The sequence below is a fragment of the Nilaparvata lugens genome, chromosome 7 (assembly GCF_014356525.2).
Source record: "Nilaparvata lugens isolate BPH chromosome 7, ASM1435652v1, whole genome shotgun sequence".
Taxonomy (NCBI): Eukaryota; Metazoa; Arthropoda; class Insecta; order Hemiptera; family Delphacidae; genus Nilaparvata; species Nilaparvata lugens.
The window spans coordinates 24,084,118-24,101,875 of record NC_052510.1 but is presented as its reverse complement, the minus strand read 5'-3'; the positions used below and the strand labels follow the sequence as shown (position 1 = coordinate 24,101,875).

General features: G+C 33.1%; 1 protein-coding gene across 1 annotated transcript; it reads right to left on the bottom strand.

The window, feature by feature from the left end:
* Positions 1 to 913: 913 nt before the first annotated feature.
* Positions 914 to 11,082, bottom strand: LOC111052800. Its single transcript, XM_039432375.1, has 4 exons — positions 10,473 to 11,082; positions 3,173 to 3,254; positions 1,986 to 2,083; positions 914 to 1,721 (listed from the first exon to the last, which is right to left on the bottom strand). Exons 1-4 carry the CDS (start codon positions 10,557 to 10,559, stop codon positions 1,584 to 1,586), a joined length of 405 nt encoding a protein of 134 aa, XP_039288309.1. The 5' UTR covers positions 10,560 to 11,082; the 3' UTR covers positions 914 to 1,583.
* Between the last annotated feature and the right edge of the window lie 6,676 nt (positions 11,083 to 17,758).

The window sequence follows — 17,758 nt, the reverse complement described above, 5'->3', positions numbered from 1 at the left end:
CCGAGCGGCAGCAGTGTCTCAGTTCTGTAGTGCTACTGTGCTCTGATTTCTGAATGTGTTAAACTACTGTTAATAATATAACATTATTAGCTTGTTACATCCGATTCAAATTTATATTCTTCAATTTTCTTCTAATAACCTGTAGACACAGAAGATGAGAATTATAGTGCTGGTATATATTTCGGTGCATGACAATACCACAATCAGTCATGTATCGGAAATATATATCAGCAATAAAATTGTTACCTTCTGCCCTAATAAGTATATCTAAACGTAATTATTTTTAAATTAAAAATTTAAGACACAGTCACGGGTTCCTTCTTTTATACTTTTTGTTGTTTATTTTATTATTTATTATATTATGTCTATTATACATTTGGCTTAACTTATTTGGTTCTTTTACTCTTGGTTTAACTTATTTTTACGTTCAACCATATTTCTCATCACTTTGATCGTACAAAACTGGAAATTTCCGTATCTCTTCAATAAGTTTTCCACTCTCCATGTTAAACGAGCCCGCACTTTCAAAAAGTAAATTGAACTTGTCGGTGACGGCGCGGGCATGGCTCGGGCAACAAAAATGGAGAAGGTGCTGACGCGGTGCGGTAGTATGTGTTCCTACACGTTTGAAAGCATTTGTTTTCTCACTCGCCGTAGTCCGGCACTCGGCCGTACCGCGGGGCGGGCTCGGTGCGGTTATGTGTGTCCCGGCCATTACTCGGTTTGAGTTTCCAGCTCTCCAGTTCAGTTTCAGTTCTCCGTTTCCTCTTTTTCCAGTTTTCAGCTGGTTTTCAGTTCAAATCCAGTAATCGGATGGATAAATTATGTTATTCTCATAGATCATGATCATAGAAAATTCTGTGATTCTCATAGAACATGATCATTGTAAGTTCTGTGATTCTCATAGAGCATGATATTATGATGGTTGAAGCTTAAAATTAGGGTTTTCTCAAATTACAAGAAGCATTGTTGTCAGGTGAACCTGGAAAACTATATGAGATAGAGCACTCTACCCGGTCTCTGGTTGTAGAGCACAAATTTGCGCCCAGAGGGATTTTGATCTATACATTTAAATGGTAACAATCGGAAGATTATAATGTTGATCAAACAATGAAATTTATAAAAATTTACTCTTTAGGTACTTGAATTAAAAAAAAAGTAACTCATTGAATATAGAGAGTTTCTGATGATCTCATCTTATTTAGAATTTAATAATCTAAATAAAAGGCTAGAGCGAATTTTTCTGTCCGAATTGGACTGAATTTGGCGGAAATAGCTGAAAACTGGAAAATGAACCGAAAATACGAGATTTTTGGGCCACTCTGTATCAAGCACAAGGAAAAAATAGTTCTGACTTCTCTTATGTATCCAAACAATATATTAAAAAATCAGAACTATATTACTATTACTATGCATTCATCATAGGTCTGCATATTATTTATCTACCTCTTCATAATTCGATGTTATTCAAGACGTTTAAACCCCTCTGCATTTTCCCCCACAGTTAAAATTATAGCAATGTATTTCTTACCCTTATAACTATTGGAATACCATAAAAGCAAGTACTAAATGTTATAAAATCATTACTTACACAGAGGGGCTATTAGAAGGAATGTGAGAATGAAGAAACCTTCATATATTATCCAAGGAATGAGCACAACTATTAGAACAATGTTTAAGTATGCAAAGACAAGAAATGGTAGCATGCAACGTCGTTTCGCCTGTAATAGAAGCACATTCATTGAACTGTTATGAAAATAAAAATAAATATTCATTTAGTCAAAATAGTCACTATACTGTATAATATCAAGTAATGAAATCTCAATCCGATATTTTATATGCCTACATTATGTAATAGCTACAATCGAATCGAATACGGTACGGTACATAGATTGGTCGAATCGAATACATAGATTTATCATACATAGCTATAATCTAATACATAGATTGGAATCTAATATTCTTGTGGAATAATTTATAATTACCTGAATAGCTCCGCAGAGCAATAGAAAAGAAACTATAAAAAATATCAATCCATATCCAGCAGAGGTTGCTCCAATTATTAGAGATAACTTATCCATTTCTGAAAGAAAATATTTGTGAAATGTGATATACGAATGTTCATATATGTTTAGAGTTGGCCAAGATTATTATTGTAGGAGAAGTGAGAATTTATCCAGTCAAGATTGTTAGATCAGCAACATTCAATTTTGAATCTAGATTCCATGTCATGTTGTAGCCTGCTTAATGCCAGCCATGTTAGCGAGACGTTGCATCCTTCAGTCTGATAGCGCTAGCTGGTCGTGGGTTTAGATCCCGCCGGTAGGGTGCTAGGAACTTTGGGACCAACACTTTATTATGGGACTAAAGAGTGCCGACATAAGAGAGGATGGCTGTTCGTAGGTGTCTCCAAAAGGTGGTTGGACATTGTTCTTCAACACAGAGGCGTTGAACACATAGAAATAGCAAGTCAGTTACAGGCATATTCACTTTTAAATATTTATTCAATATAGAACACCAGTCACTACAACTAGACGGTCGAGAAAGGTTGGCCTAGCCACCAAAACTTTCCGCATAATGTAAGTTTCCAAGTGTTTTTCATCTATCTGTGTCGTATTTCCTGTATAAATTAGTTATTTATTTAGATTTCAAAGTTAAATGTTAAATTTTTAAATATTATTTCCCCTACTATTTTAAAAATGAATCTATGAATGGCTTTCATTCAGTGTCAGAAACGTGTGCACTTGTCGAAAGGACCGACTATTGTTTGCTAATCACCTCCACAGGTAGATCCCAGACTTGGTGGCAAGATACCTCTTTTTCCTAGTTAGTGGTGAAATACCTGGTCCCTAAGATCCCGCCGGTCACCCACCGGTATAGATCATCTCACCCACGCACTTTCCATTACCCACGCACACAACATTAAAGCTCATGTGGGCATCATCCGCAATAAAAAAAAGATTAATAATAATGCTGTGTAGCTCAGGGCTTACTAGAGCTTAGTAAGCGCGAATGAAGTTTTATGGGTATACCCCTTATCATATTAAATATTAATTATAATTTATTATGGTTGTCATTCCAGATTATGTACTGTGCCTATTTTAATAATTATTTTGATAAATTGTACGTGTTTTAATACATAGTAAGTAGATGAGGGGTATAGAGCTCCAACCTTGTTTGTGAGTGCCACGCTCCTGCTCATGCTTATCCAATGCAAGTGAAATGCCGCTGACGAGCAGTCCAATTCCGACAAGCTGAAACATATTATTATCCAAATACAATCACATCTATAGTGAGGTCCAAGTTATAAAGTCAGCTGCTATTCATGAGCAAATAGCTCCATACTTTTCTAGCGCCGCAACGTTGCCAGATTGTTTTTGAACAAAGTATAAATATTATTAATTCAGTGCGTAGCTACCGTGACCAGGCCCCTTTTTCTAAGTTTTCTCAGAACTCAAGAACAGAATACGTTCAAATCTAGTACACAGATTCGTTACACATTCAGCTTTTAAGTTTAGAAATGTAGCGTTAGATGATCTTCAAAACTACCGTATGTAAAAGATATGCTACCAAAATTGGGGGGTTTTCGGACGTTTTTTTTAAGATGGAAATTACTGAGATATTGCAATTATTCAAATGCTAATGAGTATTAATAATTATTATTAAACGAAAATTCAAATCAAATGCCGTAATTCACCCCGAAGACTTCTGCTACTGCAAATATTGACAACAGGGTAAACAGCTAGATGGAAATTCGATGAGCGCTACTTACTATTCAAAAATTATTTGTCAGCCCGGGAATCGAACCCAGTACCTCCTAATTGCCGGCCAGGAATGCTTACCCTTACACCAAACTAACAATCTCTGGATAGCAGCGCTCATTTTATACGAAGCCATAGCGGCCAGCCAGTTTACAGATGGAAATTACTGACATATTGCAATTATTCAAATGCTAATGAATTAATTATTATTATTAAACGTTTTTCTGAGATAGTCCAATCAATATAGACATGAAAAAGGGTGTGTGCTTGCAAATATGTAGTAGTTCTGTTTTTCAATATTTATTTTGGTTACATATAAGAGAAGTCCAGAACCTATTTTTGCATGCAAAATTTCCTTGTGCTAAATACAGAGTGCCCAAAAAACCTCGTATTTTTGGTCCATTTTCCAGTTTTCAACTACATATTTCCGCCAAATTTAGTCATTGGAAAGAAAAATTCATTCTCGCCTTTTGTCTAGATAAGCCTATAAAATGTCGAATGAAATGAAATTAGTCGGAGCTCTTTATCTTCAATAAGTACTGAGTTGAAAATTTTAAAATATGAGTGAAATTTAAAGAAAAAATAAATTTTGATGAATCAACCATTTTTAGTGAATCAACAAAGTCTTCCGGCTGTTATACCATTTAAAAATATATACTTAAAAATAATTTTAAAACTTATAACTTATGATAGGTTATACATCATTTTGATGGACTCGAAACAAGGTACTGTAGGCCTATAACTTTTATGCGATCAATTTTTTTTTTGGTAAAACAGAAGCGTAAACTTTCATTAGACAAAATATAAAATTATGAGGTGAAAATTTCCTAATATTCTTGCTTCGTGTGGGGAAAATTTCCTGAAAAATAAATATAATTCCAAAATGTTACATGATATATGGATTGTAGATCTCTATTGATCGTTGAATTGAGATGCTTGAAACGTTGAAATCAAAATCAGCTCCATATCTTAATTTGTTGCCGAGATATACTTGCTTTACGAAAGCATTGTAGTTTCGAACTTGTGAGAGGGGGGATGACAGGAGGGAAAGCGAGCCGGGAAACTATGAGTATTTTGAGATTCAAGGCTATGTAAAATGTAAGCTGTACTAACATCCTGCGAAAATCCAGCTTTCCCTTAATCAGTTGGTTTTTTTTTAATTGACCGGGCTAATATTAGGGAAATATTGGACAATTATGATTTTAAAATTATGCATAATTATTGAATAATTCTTTATCGTGAAATACCCTATATGGAACATTTTCAATCTAGTTATAGTTGTAGAGAATTTGCTCCTCTTTCCATTCCAATGAACGATCCTATTCAAAAGATCACATTTACAGATGCACGCACGTGTATCTCGAAAGCTATAGAAGATATAAAAATGTAAGATAAATTTATCTCGTAAACCATGGAATATATATAAAAAGTTGATGGATCAATATTGTAGGAAATTATTATAAGTTCCAATTTTGTATAGAAGAGTCATGTTCATAAAATACATATTTTTCGAGTTATATGCATGTTACCAAAAAACAGTTTCCTTTGAAACACCCCTACCCCCTTAGCAGATGTGGTGGGGTGGGGACTTTTGATATGCTTACCTACTTACTTACATAACATATAAATATGATTATATACGTTGTTTCTGTACCTTAACAGCACTGCACGGTCAAAAAATGTCTCAAAAACTTTTCCCTCTATACCCTTTATTGAGCATTCATTGCCTAAACTAACACTAAACAAGTTTGTGTGTTTAGCTTTTTTCCCTTGATCATTTGATTTGTTTTTGTAAAATAACACGAAATTACTCCCATAGGGATTTTGAGTTAAACATCTAGATTGTAACAATCGGGATATATTGTTCATCAAAATTGATATTTTTTTTCTTAAAATTTCACTCATTTTTGAAAAATCTGTAACTCAGTACTCATATTGGATAGAGAGTTCCAAATGATCTCATTTTATTCAGAATTTTATAATCTTAAAAAAAAGGCGAACGCAATTTTTTCTGTAAGATCACTGGATTTGGCGGAAATGGCTGAAAACTGAAAAATGGACCGAAAATACGAGGTTTTTGGGCCACTCTGTATATAGCACAAGGAAATTTTGCATGAAGAATTTGGTTCTGGACTTCTCTCATGTATCCAAATAATATATTAAAAAATCAGAACTACAATATAAATATTGCAAGCACACCCCCTTTTTTATGTCAATATTGACTGGACTATACAAGGAATCTAAATCTAAAATTGCACAATAATTCAAACTGCTCAGTTAATGACTTGAACTGTTCATGTCAGAAAATTGAAAAAGTTAAAAATATGAAATATCTTGGTGTGATGTTGGATGACCATTTGAAGTGGGATGCACATTTAAATTATCTATCATCTAAACTCAAATTTCTAGTATACAAGTTTTACAAGATTAACCAGTTAAAAGACCGTAATATAATAAGATCAATCTATTATGCTTATGCTCATTCACTATTTCAATATGCGATTGAGGTATGGGGTGGAACTTGCGACACCCACTTCAATAAAATTTTTACTTTACAAAAACATTTGATTAGAGCAGCCTTAAGTAAACCAAGACTATACCCTAGTAGACAATTATTTGTTGACCTTGATGTACCGACACTTAGACAAACGTATGTTGTTAGAACTATCTTGTACCTTAATAAAAATTTTCAGCATCTTGAGTCCAGAAGAACGCCTTACCTTACCCGTCCAGCAACTACAAATGCATTTAATGCCAATCTAATAAAACTATCTGTATGTAGACACCAGTTCACATACTACTATAATTACTTTCTAATAAAATTCCTTTCAAATTCATCAGTAATAAAATCACAAAAACTCTTTAAACGAAATAAATCACTGGACTAAACAGCACATTTACTTTCATTACCTAAAGTATAAATTCTAATAACCAAACATATATGTATAACAACCACAATTATGTAAAATCACAGAATATTCATCAATTGTACTCTGTCTTAAAACCGAAATTCTTATTATATTTTTATTCTTTATTTGTCTCCACGAATGTAATAGTTAATTTTCAGCTTTTGAACTCGCAGCAGGCGCTCAGGTTTTCCTTGCCGGCTGTGCCAACAAGTAATATTTATTTTGTTCTATTGTAAAAAACTTAAATTATTCGAATTGTATTGTATAATTTAAATTATAGTAAGTTTTATAATGTAATTTTGTTTTTGGCAAATAAATTATTATTATTATTATTATATAATCTTAGTTTTTCTCTCCCGATCTTTTTTTGTAAAAATAAAATGAAATAGATAAACAGTGAAAGGCTGCTCCTACATTGGAAGTGAAAATTATATAAGCGGACCTAACTAAATTGCTGTAAAACCCTCTGTAAAATCTACTAAATATGAAACACTCTATGTGCCGGTTAAATTTTAACCATGATTAATTCCACGAGAACCAATCAGAGGAGCCGTCTTTTGAAAAATGCCTTCTCAGATTTATTTATTTATTCACAATTATCACAAGAATGTCAAAATTTTGAGTTTCACTCAAATGACAGGTGACATGTCAGTATAATCTAATATTAAATTATTCCTATAGCTATCATATAACTAAATATTGTAGATAAGAATAGTCTATTTACAAAGTCAAAAATCTACTCTCTAATTAAGTCTATATATCAATGTGTACTAACGGATTAGATATATTAGTAGATTAGTATGAATTAATAAAATTAATCAGAAAAATTTGTCGTTATTCAAATCGACTGAAATTGAAATTTGGTAGCACTGTAAATAGTTTTTTCAATTAATATTTTCCTAACTGTTTTTTTGAATAGTTGCACTGACTCTATATGTTTCTTATTTCTGCTGGAAGTTTTATTGAAATATCTCATCCCAGAATAGAAGGGAGTTCTCTCAAATGCTGTGCGGCGATGAATTGGGAAGGCAATTACGTTACGTTGGGAAGGCAACTCTCTATTACGAGTGTTGTATTCGTGGTTGTCGTTAAATAATTGAAACTTGTTATAATTGGTTAATCACGGTTAAGAATAGTAGAGCAGGACAAAGGAAAAAAATTCCGTCCAGCCTATTCCAATTTTTCCGGGCTAAATGTTTTTACAACACGGTAGAATATTATTTTAAATCATAATTTGGGAATGAATAGTGAAGGCTAAGTTGCTGAACCTATTTTTTAATTCACAATCATTCAATGATTAGCTTATGTATTTTAATCTTTGATAGATAATCACATTTTTAGATGGAATTAAATAGAGAATGCATTTATTCAAATGCATAATTAATATATAATTATTATTTAACGAAAATCCTAAAAAAATGCTGTAAATCACCCCGAAGACTTCTGCTACTAATCAAATCAAATCAAATCATTCTTTATTGTTGCAAAACATTACAATAATGTTAAAAACAAACGTCATATAAGTTGAAAGAAAGTCAGTTATACAAAAGTCCAGAATTATACAAGAAATAAAGACCGTCAAATTCTTAATAGCCTAGCCAGTCAAAACAATCTTAAAATATAAGATAACATTCAAGAACATCAGATTTGTCAATAGTGATAACAATCTCAAGCAGGTACCTCATTGAATTATGAAAAATTTTTCATTGAAATTCATTGACTCCAATCTATTTCGAAATATTCATCAACAGAATACAAACATTTATTTATTAATATTTTTTTTATCATGCTCTTAAATTTATTCGGAGGCAGCAATTTGAAATTATCTGGAGTAGAGTTATATAATTTTACAGACATAAAGTGAAATTTCTTTGAGATTTTGTGTGAGTGTACTGCTCAATTCTAAGTTTGTGTTTATTTCTTGTATTAAAATTGTGAAAATTACTGTTTATATTATACTTTTCCAAATTACCCTTCTCCAAATTGTCAATTATCCCATTAACCACATTTATAACAGGAAGGTGAGTACTTCTACCAGGACGAAAACCGAACTGTTTGTCTGTAAAAATTCCATTGTTCTCAAAATATTCAGACATTTGTTCATGCATAATCATCTCATATGCCTTGGAGAAGATAGGTACAATAGATATAGGTCTAAAATTATTAATATCCTTTTTTGAACCTTTTTTGTGCATGGGTAAAAACTTAACATTTTTCAGATCTTTTGGAAAAGTACTTTTGTTAATTATAAATTCATTAAACAAATGAGCCAATACCTCGCAAATATTTACAGCAGCAAGTTTCAAAATCATTGAGTTCAATACATAAATATCTAAACACATACTATTATTTAACTTTAAAATCACATTATAAATTTTCTCTACTGTTACAGGCCTGAAAGTGAAACTTAAACTAGGTTGCTCTAGTCTACTCAAATAAAAAGTGGTATCATTGACACTTTCAGGAATATTCATGCTGATTTGGGAAACGTGATCAACAAAGAAGTTATTAAAATCTTCAGAAGACATGTCATCACTTAATATATTTGCACCACAGTAATGATTGGTTAGACTATTTACAATTTTCCACATGGAATTACTTTTGTTCAGAGAGCTACTAATTATATTATTTTAGTAATTGATTCTAGTACTCTTTGTTTCTCTTTTATATGTCTTTCTAAAAGACTGCAGACATTGACAACAGGGTTAACAGCTAGATGGAAATTCGATGACAACTACTATCCAAAAATTAGTTGCCAGCCCGGTAATCGAACCCGGTACCTCCCAATTGCCAGTCAGGAATGCTTACCCTTACACCAAACTGACAATCTCTGGATAGCAGTGCCCATTTCATACGAAGCCATAGCGGCCAACCAGTTACAGATGGAATTAAATAGAGAATGCATTTATTCAAATGCTAATTAATATATAATTATTATTTAACGAAAATCCTAAAAAAATGCTGTAAATCAGCCCGAAGACTTCTGCTACTGCAGACATTGACAACAGGGTTAAAAGCTAGATGGAAATTCGATGAGAACTACTATCCAAAAATTAGTCAAAAAAGCATTCCTGACTGGCAATAAAATTGTGAGGTACCGGGTTCGATTACCGGGCTGGCAACTAATTTTTGGATAGTAGTTCTCATCGAATTTTCATCTAGCTGTTAACCCTACTGTTGTCAATGTCTGCAGTAGCAGAAGTCTTCGGGGTGATTTACAGCATTTTTTTTTTAGGATTTTCGTTAAATAATAATAATTAAATTTTTGTTTTCTACCGCCCAGTTAAATTATGTCTGCCGAAATGAAGACTGCCCAAGGGCGAGACCAGCTTTTTTCAGAGTCAGCCTGGCAGGAAGCTCTCAGATTTGCTAATTGGGTTGGCGACTGAAAAACGACAAACATGGTCTTGCCCAAAAGGTCCAATTCCAGAGCGACTACTCCATGAACGACTCTAGCCACAAGGCGTTTTATAGTCGGCATAACAGTACAGAAAGCTCTCCGATACAAGCTGATTGGTTTGTGAGCTTCTTGTCCTGTCATCCCGACTGAAAAAACGCCTTGTGTGGCTTGGTCCTAAGAGATCATTTGCAGCCATTAAAAGCATTTTTGATGGAACTGAAATAATGCTAAGCTTTTTCTTACCACATACTTAAGTTCTTTAAAAAAATATATTCTTAGAAATAAATTCCAGTTTATTATGAATATTTTCAAACATAAGCAATCCACTTACATATAATTATTATTAAAGTACCTTACTTTAAGTAGGTCTTTTACTTTTAGTAAATTGATATGTTGACTTACCGTAGATACATATCCAATTATTTTGCTTCCAGTTTGCAAGGAGCAGCCACATGCACTGGTTTGTACCCTAGGACAATGCAACTTCATATTTATGAAATAATGTTCAAATAGAGGTTACAATAAGTAATGGCTTATTTCAGTCTGTTCCTAAGAAGATGCAAGTGTTTACTGTGAATAATCATACCATGTTCATATTACAGTACACAACGTATCATATGTTTCCTAGCAGCATGTTGTTTACTATGAAAAAACACTTGTTGAGATTTCTATAGAAACTCTACGATATGAATTCTTTACAAAATTTATCTAACTTTTTGATACCAACATCAAGTGGTACCTATGCATTTCAATCCGGATGAGTAGCTTCGTCAGCCTCTGGCATCGCTGACGTCTTGGAGTAAGATATCAAAAAGTTACTAAATCAAATTCTAGTATTTACCAATAGTCCAGTCAAGGAAAGGTTATAGAGGGAAAAGTTGGGAAGACAATTTTTGACCCCGCAGTTATGTTTAGGGTAGTAAGGAGGTAATTATATCAAAATTCCCCACCCCTACCCGCTGTGCTAAGGGGGTGAGGGTGGTTTAAAGGTACCATTTTTTGGTTTCTCGTATAAAACTCAAAATCTGTGTATCCTAAGGTCTTGACTGTCATATAACAAATTGAAACTTACATAATTTCCTACAATATTCATTCTACAACTTTTTTTATATCTCCTCTAGTTTTGGAGATATCCACTCTTGAAGGTGTGACATTTTCGAAATAAACACGTTTACTATATATTTTTTTCTATTTTTGCTCTTATAACTTTTTAAAAATCGATGGAAAAATTTCATGCTGAATAAGAGCTTCCTTATAGATCATTGAATTCTCTTCAATTTGATGTATAATTTCACACTTTAAAAATTCCCCTAGACCTTTTGCAGCAGTTTTAGTGTTGAGTGTGAACTCTCAATTTTTGTAACAATAGACCAATTGAAATAGGAATTTGGAGGGAATGTTTTAAACAAAATTTTTGACTTTGCAGCTTTGTTGAGACTAGTTAGGTGGATAACGTATCAAAAGTCCCCATTCCTTACTCATGTGCTTAAGGGGATGAGGGTGGTTTAAAAGTTGATTTTTCAGCGTTTTGCTTCCACGCTCATCTCGAGAACAATGACATCATCTCGAGTTCAACCGACATAACTATTCAAAAATGAAGCTTGGTAAATTCTCTACTCTTTTTGTTGAGTGGAATTTTGTGATATTCTCAACAGTTCCCGAGAAATTCGCTTTTAAAAATGTGTAATTGTCAAAATCACAGGTTTTTATCTAATGTTTTGCTCTTTCAGGGCTTATAGCTCTCCAACAATGCATCATAAAAACTGATGCTTATCGTAGGTTTGTAGAGAATTGAATTCTCTTTGAAATGATGTATTATTTCACTATTCCAAGTTTTTCTTCTATTGTTATAGCAGCTTAAATGTAGGGGGTGAAACTTTCATTGCTGCAACAATTGAACGTTTGACAATGACGTTTGAATGGGGTGTCTATGACACAGTTTTTGACTTCGCAGATTGATTTGGACTAGTTAGTAGGTGAACATAGCAAAAGTGCGCATCTTTATCCCCTCTGTTGAAGGTGTAGAACCGCTGAGTTCAGGGGTGCCCAGCCCCCCCAAGGGCTATGGCGCATGCCCCCCCCCCAATCCAAGTGTAATGCCCCCCCCCCAAAATACCCCAATTCCCAACCCTTTAGTTTTAACATTAGTCAGTGTATGACAATAAAATTCACATCTTACATTCTAATCTTCCAAAGGACATTATTCCCCTTTGGTCTTGTGAGGAGTTCTTTCTGTTTTCATAATACAGTATTTTAAAATATATACCATCGTTTCTTATCTCTTTTAAAATAGAAATAAAGTATCTTTTTGATATCATTTTTGAGACTAGCAGTGCACCCGTTCTTGTTCGGGAGGACTAGAAAGTACTACATTACATCAGGAAAAACTACATGACAAATATTTTAATAGGAAATTGAAAGATAAGTAAGGGAGGCTTTGCTTTTTAAATGTTAAGGTTACTTATAAAAAGTTGAATAATAATATCGTTGATAATTCTTTATTGCAAAAGAATATTGCATAGCAATTTTGGTACCTGAACATTCATACAAATTTGGAACGATTTTATTCATACAATATATAATGTCGGCAAGTTTAGGTATTCTAAATCCTATACTATTAAACGAGCAATTTCTGTTTAGATGTTTATGTTTGTATTTCACCGGATCTCGAAAACGGCTCTAACGATTCTCACGAAATTTAGTACATAAGTTTATAATATAAAAATTCGATTGCACTAATTTGCACTAGGTTTCATCCCTGGGGAAACTCGCTGAAGGACATTAAAAGAATTTATCCATCCTTGGAAAAACAGCTGATAATTTCGTCCTCTGTTGATGATGGAAGTGAGTGAGCGAGTGCATGTGTGTGGGACTGAGACAAAATTATGACTCAGCTGTTGAACTTTTGTACCTAATTCAATCAGATACTTAGTGGCAGTTGTACAAAAGCCGGTTCAATTTTAATCCTGATTAATTCCAGTAGAACCAATCAGATAAGCGATCTTTTTGAGATGGTCTTCTGTGATTTGGTTCTCGTGAAATTGATCAGGATTAAAATTTAACATGCTTTTGTGAGAGAAATTTTTGCATTCCTCTGGGAATTAATCTCAATCCACTGTGATTAGATAGAACCTTTCTGTATGAACTATGAATATTTATTATAATTTATTTTTTAGTGATAATTTTTATATTCTTTTGTAGGTACTCCAGAGCGGAGCTCGGTGCCCCGATATTTATCATAAATTGTCACTGATGTTGTGTTGTTGGTAGTATTTACTTTTTAACATTACAGGAGTAAATAACACAAGTCGAACAAAATGTATCTTTAAATGGTTTGGTTTTTGGAATAAAGATATCATCTGAACAAGTACATTTTGTAAATTCTATCTATTAATACCAAATATCGGAGCACCGAGCTTTGCTCGTTATTTATTCATTGATAAACATAACTCAATTCTTTAAAATGATTGGGGAAGGACTAACAGGCACAGCCCAAAACTGTTTCTTCCCCGAATTTCGATTTATACACTATAAAATAATTTATAGTTGGAATATTTAATATTCCAAAAAGTAGGATACTCTTGAATCCAAGTGAAATTTCTAGTCCAAACATTTGAAAACATAAAACTTCTAATTTGGATTGTTTACATACCAAATTGAATAACAAAATAACACTCACTAATCACTTAGAACTGTAAAATAATGATTTACTTTGAATATTATGATATATACCATCTCAACAAATCCGATTACTGTATTTCGATCGAGTCAATTAAAATTTCTAGATTTCTCGCGAGATACGATAAGCTAATTGATTACACAGCTGATCTCCCACACAGGCACACGCATCTTCTGTTATCGACAGACGACGAAATAATCATCTATTTTTCCAAGGATGAATTATCCTTTTCATGTCCTTCAGAGAGTTTTCTCAGGGATTAGACCTAGTGCAATCAAATTTTGATATCATAAACCTACTATATTCCGAATTTCGTGGAAATCGTTAGAGCCGTTTCCGAGATCCGTTGAACATAAATAATCATATAACCAGATAGCCAGATAACCAGATATAAAAATAGAAAAACATAAACAGATATACAGAAATTGCTTGCTTAATATAATAGGATAACAACTTATAGTCCAGTCAAATGGTCGTTTTTCAAGAAACAGCCCCAAAAGAATTTTTTCGCGACGGTTCTAAATTTATATGTATTTTGGGGCGCTGAACTCTAATCTGAAATTTGCTGACACGCCAGAGGGCGACTTCACCCCCAAAATTTTGGACTTTTTCTAATTTTCCCATTTAATCTCGAGAACCTTGAATTTATCGAGAAAAAGTATTCTCTATATAATATTAAAGATAATAAAATTTCCAATGAATTGACTGGTCGCGCAGGACTACTTTTTGGATTTTTTATCTGAAGTGTTCAACAAGATATACAACTTTGAATGTGCGAGAAATTTGTGATATTTCCCCCATATTCACAGTCTCGCATATGCAACGTTGCGTGTATCTTGTGAAACACTTCAGATAAAAAATCCAAAGAGTAGTCGAGGTTGTGATGAATTTTCTCCTCTTTTCACTTCCATGAATTATACTTCTGTTTTCAATACCGTTCAAAATTTACAGCCAATTGAATGACTATCTTTATTTTCTCATTTTTCTTGCGATTTTACTGTTATTAAAGAGTCTCTAAAATGAGTACAATACATGATAGAAACTTGCGATTGGTCTTGAATGAGAGAAAATTTCATGCTCTATAAGCTGAGTTGCCTTAAATTGATCTTGCATTCCTGTTTATATCGAAAAACTGTCGAGACTGTGAAAATGAGAGAAATATGCAATTTCTTGATTTTTTGAAACAAACGTATCTTACTTTACGATTATATTTTTACAAAAATCATTCATCTCACATAAAAGAGGAGATTCTTTTCTTCAAATCAAGACCAAGTATCATTTTGAGTTACCGAGACACACAGTTTTGAATATAGAAATCGGTCATTTTTCTATGCATTGAAATATGGGCTGAAATACACTAAAGGAGGAATTTCCTATTTTTTTAACTAATTTTAGTGACATGATACATGATTTTCAACCGCCTTGACGTGCTGATATGAACGAGCTGTAGTACGAGGAGATGTGATCAGTCAAAAGTTATAAGTGATTAAGTTTTGATCCTGGACGTATCCTTATGTGTGCCCCACACTAGGAAATACTGAAATCTAACGAGTGATTCTCATAGAACATAATTATCCCTTGTAAGGTGATTTCAGCCAAATGTGTTTCTTTTTGTTAGGAAGGCCATGAAAAGGTATTATAATGAAAATTTGAATTTTGGCTGTAGGACATGATTTTCTATTTTTGGGTATATTCCCCCTCCCACCACTACTAAATTCAAAAATAGGTACCTAAGGAATTCGGTTCAGAATTAATATTGTTAATTCACGTGATGTGTGGATTTCTATCATTATTAGAAAAAGATCCTAGTTGTATAGGGTAGAAGTGGTGGGTTTGCATAATTTTGGAAACCCCTTAAAAAAATAACCCTTTTTTTGAAAACTCTTAGCTCCGGAATCAAAAATCGTAGAGTCCTGCGCGACCACTCAATTTATTGAAAATTTTATTATCTTTAATATTTTAGAGAATGCTTTTTTCGAAAAGTTCTCAAGATTAAATGGAAAACTTGAAAAAAGTCCGAAATTTTTGTTTTTTTGGGAGTTTTGGGGGTGAAGCCGCCCTCTGGCGTGTCAGCAAATTTCAGATTAGAATTCAGCGCCCCAAAATACATATAGAACCGTCGCGAAAAATTCTTTCAGGCTGTTTCCTGAAAAACGACCATTTGACTGGACTATTATACAAAACAGAAAAAAGTAATGAAGCATTACAATAATTACTTGATTACTGTGTGGTAAATAGGGTGTAGATTTGAAAGATTGAAATTGGCTTAATTTGATATTTTTCACAAATTTTTGATAAGAGAAGTTTTTTATTGTCAAATTCACTAGAGTTTGCGATGTTGTTTATAATTGCATTCCCATTTCAGAGACATTAATATCATCATGAAACGCCTTCGAGATTAAAATAATTATTAGATTAAAATGTACATTACAATTTAACTTATCATTGTGCTTTTAAGAAAATTAAGTTGCAACAGCAAGCAAACTTAAACAAAGGACCATTAAAAATTAATTAAGCAGAGGAAAACAGAATAATAGTGGATGTTGAAGTTATAATTTATTTTTGTCAAAGATTTACCTTCGAACTCATAGGCTCAAAATTACTAAAACTCCTGCATACAAAATATTATCAATTGTTTTTTTTATGCGTTATATTGAGTTACACTTAGCAAAATATAACATTGTAAAGGTGGGAAAAAGTATTAAAATTAACTACATTAGGATAATATCTCTATTTAATACCTTGATTTTTCAGCCATGATTCAAAATGTTTACATAAAATATAAAAAATGTTGATGGCGCAAATTGCGCCATGCCCCCCCCCCTTGTGGACACCCCTGGCTGAGTTGATACTTGTTGCAGCAATGGAAATTTCACCCCCTTCATTAACGCTGCTATAGCAATGAAAGGAAAACTTGGAATAGTGAAATAATAGGTCATTTCAAAGAGAATTCAATGCTCTACAAACCTACGATAAGCATCAGTTTTTATGGTGCATTGTTGGAGAGTTATAAGCCCTGAAAGAGCAAATCATTAGATGAAAACCTGTTATTTTAACAATTACACACCTTCAAGGGCAAATATCTCGGAAACTGTTGAGAATATCACAAAATTCCACTCAACAAAAAGAGTAGAGAAAAAGTTGTAGGATGAATATTGTAGGAAATTAAGTAAGCTTCAATTTGTTATATGACAGTCAAGACCTTAGGATACACAGATTTTGAGTTTTATACGAGAAACCAAAAAATGGTACCTTTAAACCACCCCCACCCCCTTAGCACAGTGGGTAGGGGAGGGGAATTTTGATATAATTACCTCCTTACTACCCTAAACAAAACTGCGGGTTAAAAAATTGTCTTCCAAACATTTCCCTCTATACCCTTTTTTGATCATTCATTGCCTGGACTACAAGAAATACATGTTGTATATATGTAATCAAACTGTAGCAAGTTTCAGTTACATTAACTCATTTTCGAAATTATCTTACTTAGGTGTCAACATCATTAGATTATCATCTTTAATAAAATGTTTTCTCAAAGGCTCAACTCTAAGAGCCGTGATTTTTCAACGATTTGTACTATTGTCAGGACGATTCTGGTAGTTAAATCTATTTAGTTCAAGTTAAGCGTGCTTTGCCAAGGCAGCTCTTAATATCCCTCATTATTGAACGGATTACCATGTGATAAATGAATGTTCAGTGTACTTTTATGATTGAGAATCTTAAATCTATTAGAATATAGATTCATTCAGAATTTTGTACTGTACTTATTGAAGACTATCAGGTAACCCGTGCTTTGCACTGGGAAAAATTTTGTGCTGTGAAATGCAATCCTCCTTAAGTCCAGAAAATAATTATTTATAATTTTGTCAAAATTACGTAAATAATCTTCATTAGAGTTGGAGTTCTCAGATAGAAAAAGTTTGATCGGTCTCGTACCCGCAATCTTTCTTCATGAGTCGCGCGTGCTAACTACGGTATCACTTACAGAATAATCTGTTAGGTTGAGCTT

Coding starts and splice junctions, on each gene's coding strand:
- LOC111052800 (XM_039432375.1), bottom strand. CDS start 10,559: ATGAAGTTGCATTGTCCTAGGGTACAAACCAGTGCATGTGGCTGCTCC. Junction 2,084..3,172: donor GCGTGGCACTCACAAACAAG/GTTGGAGCTCTA, acceptor ATTTTCTTTCAG/AAATGGATAAGTTATCTCTA. Junction 1,722..1,985: donor TGCTCTGCGGAGCTATTCAG/GTAATTATAAAT, acceptor CTTCTATTACAG/GCGAAACGACGTTGCATGCT.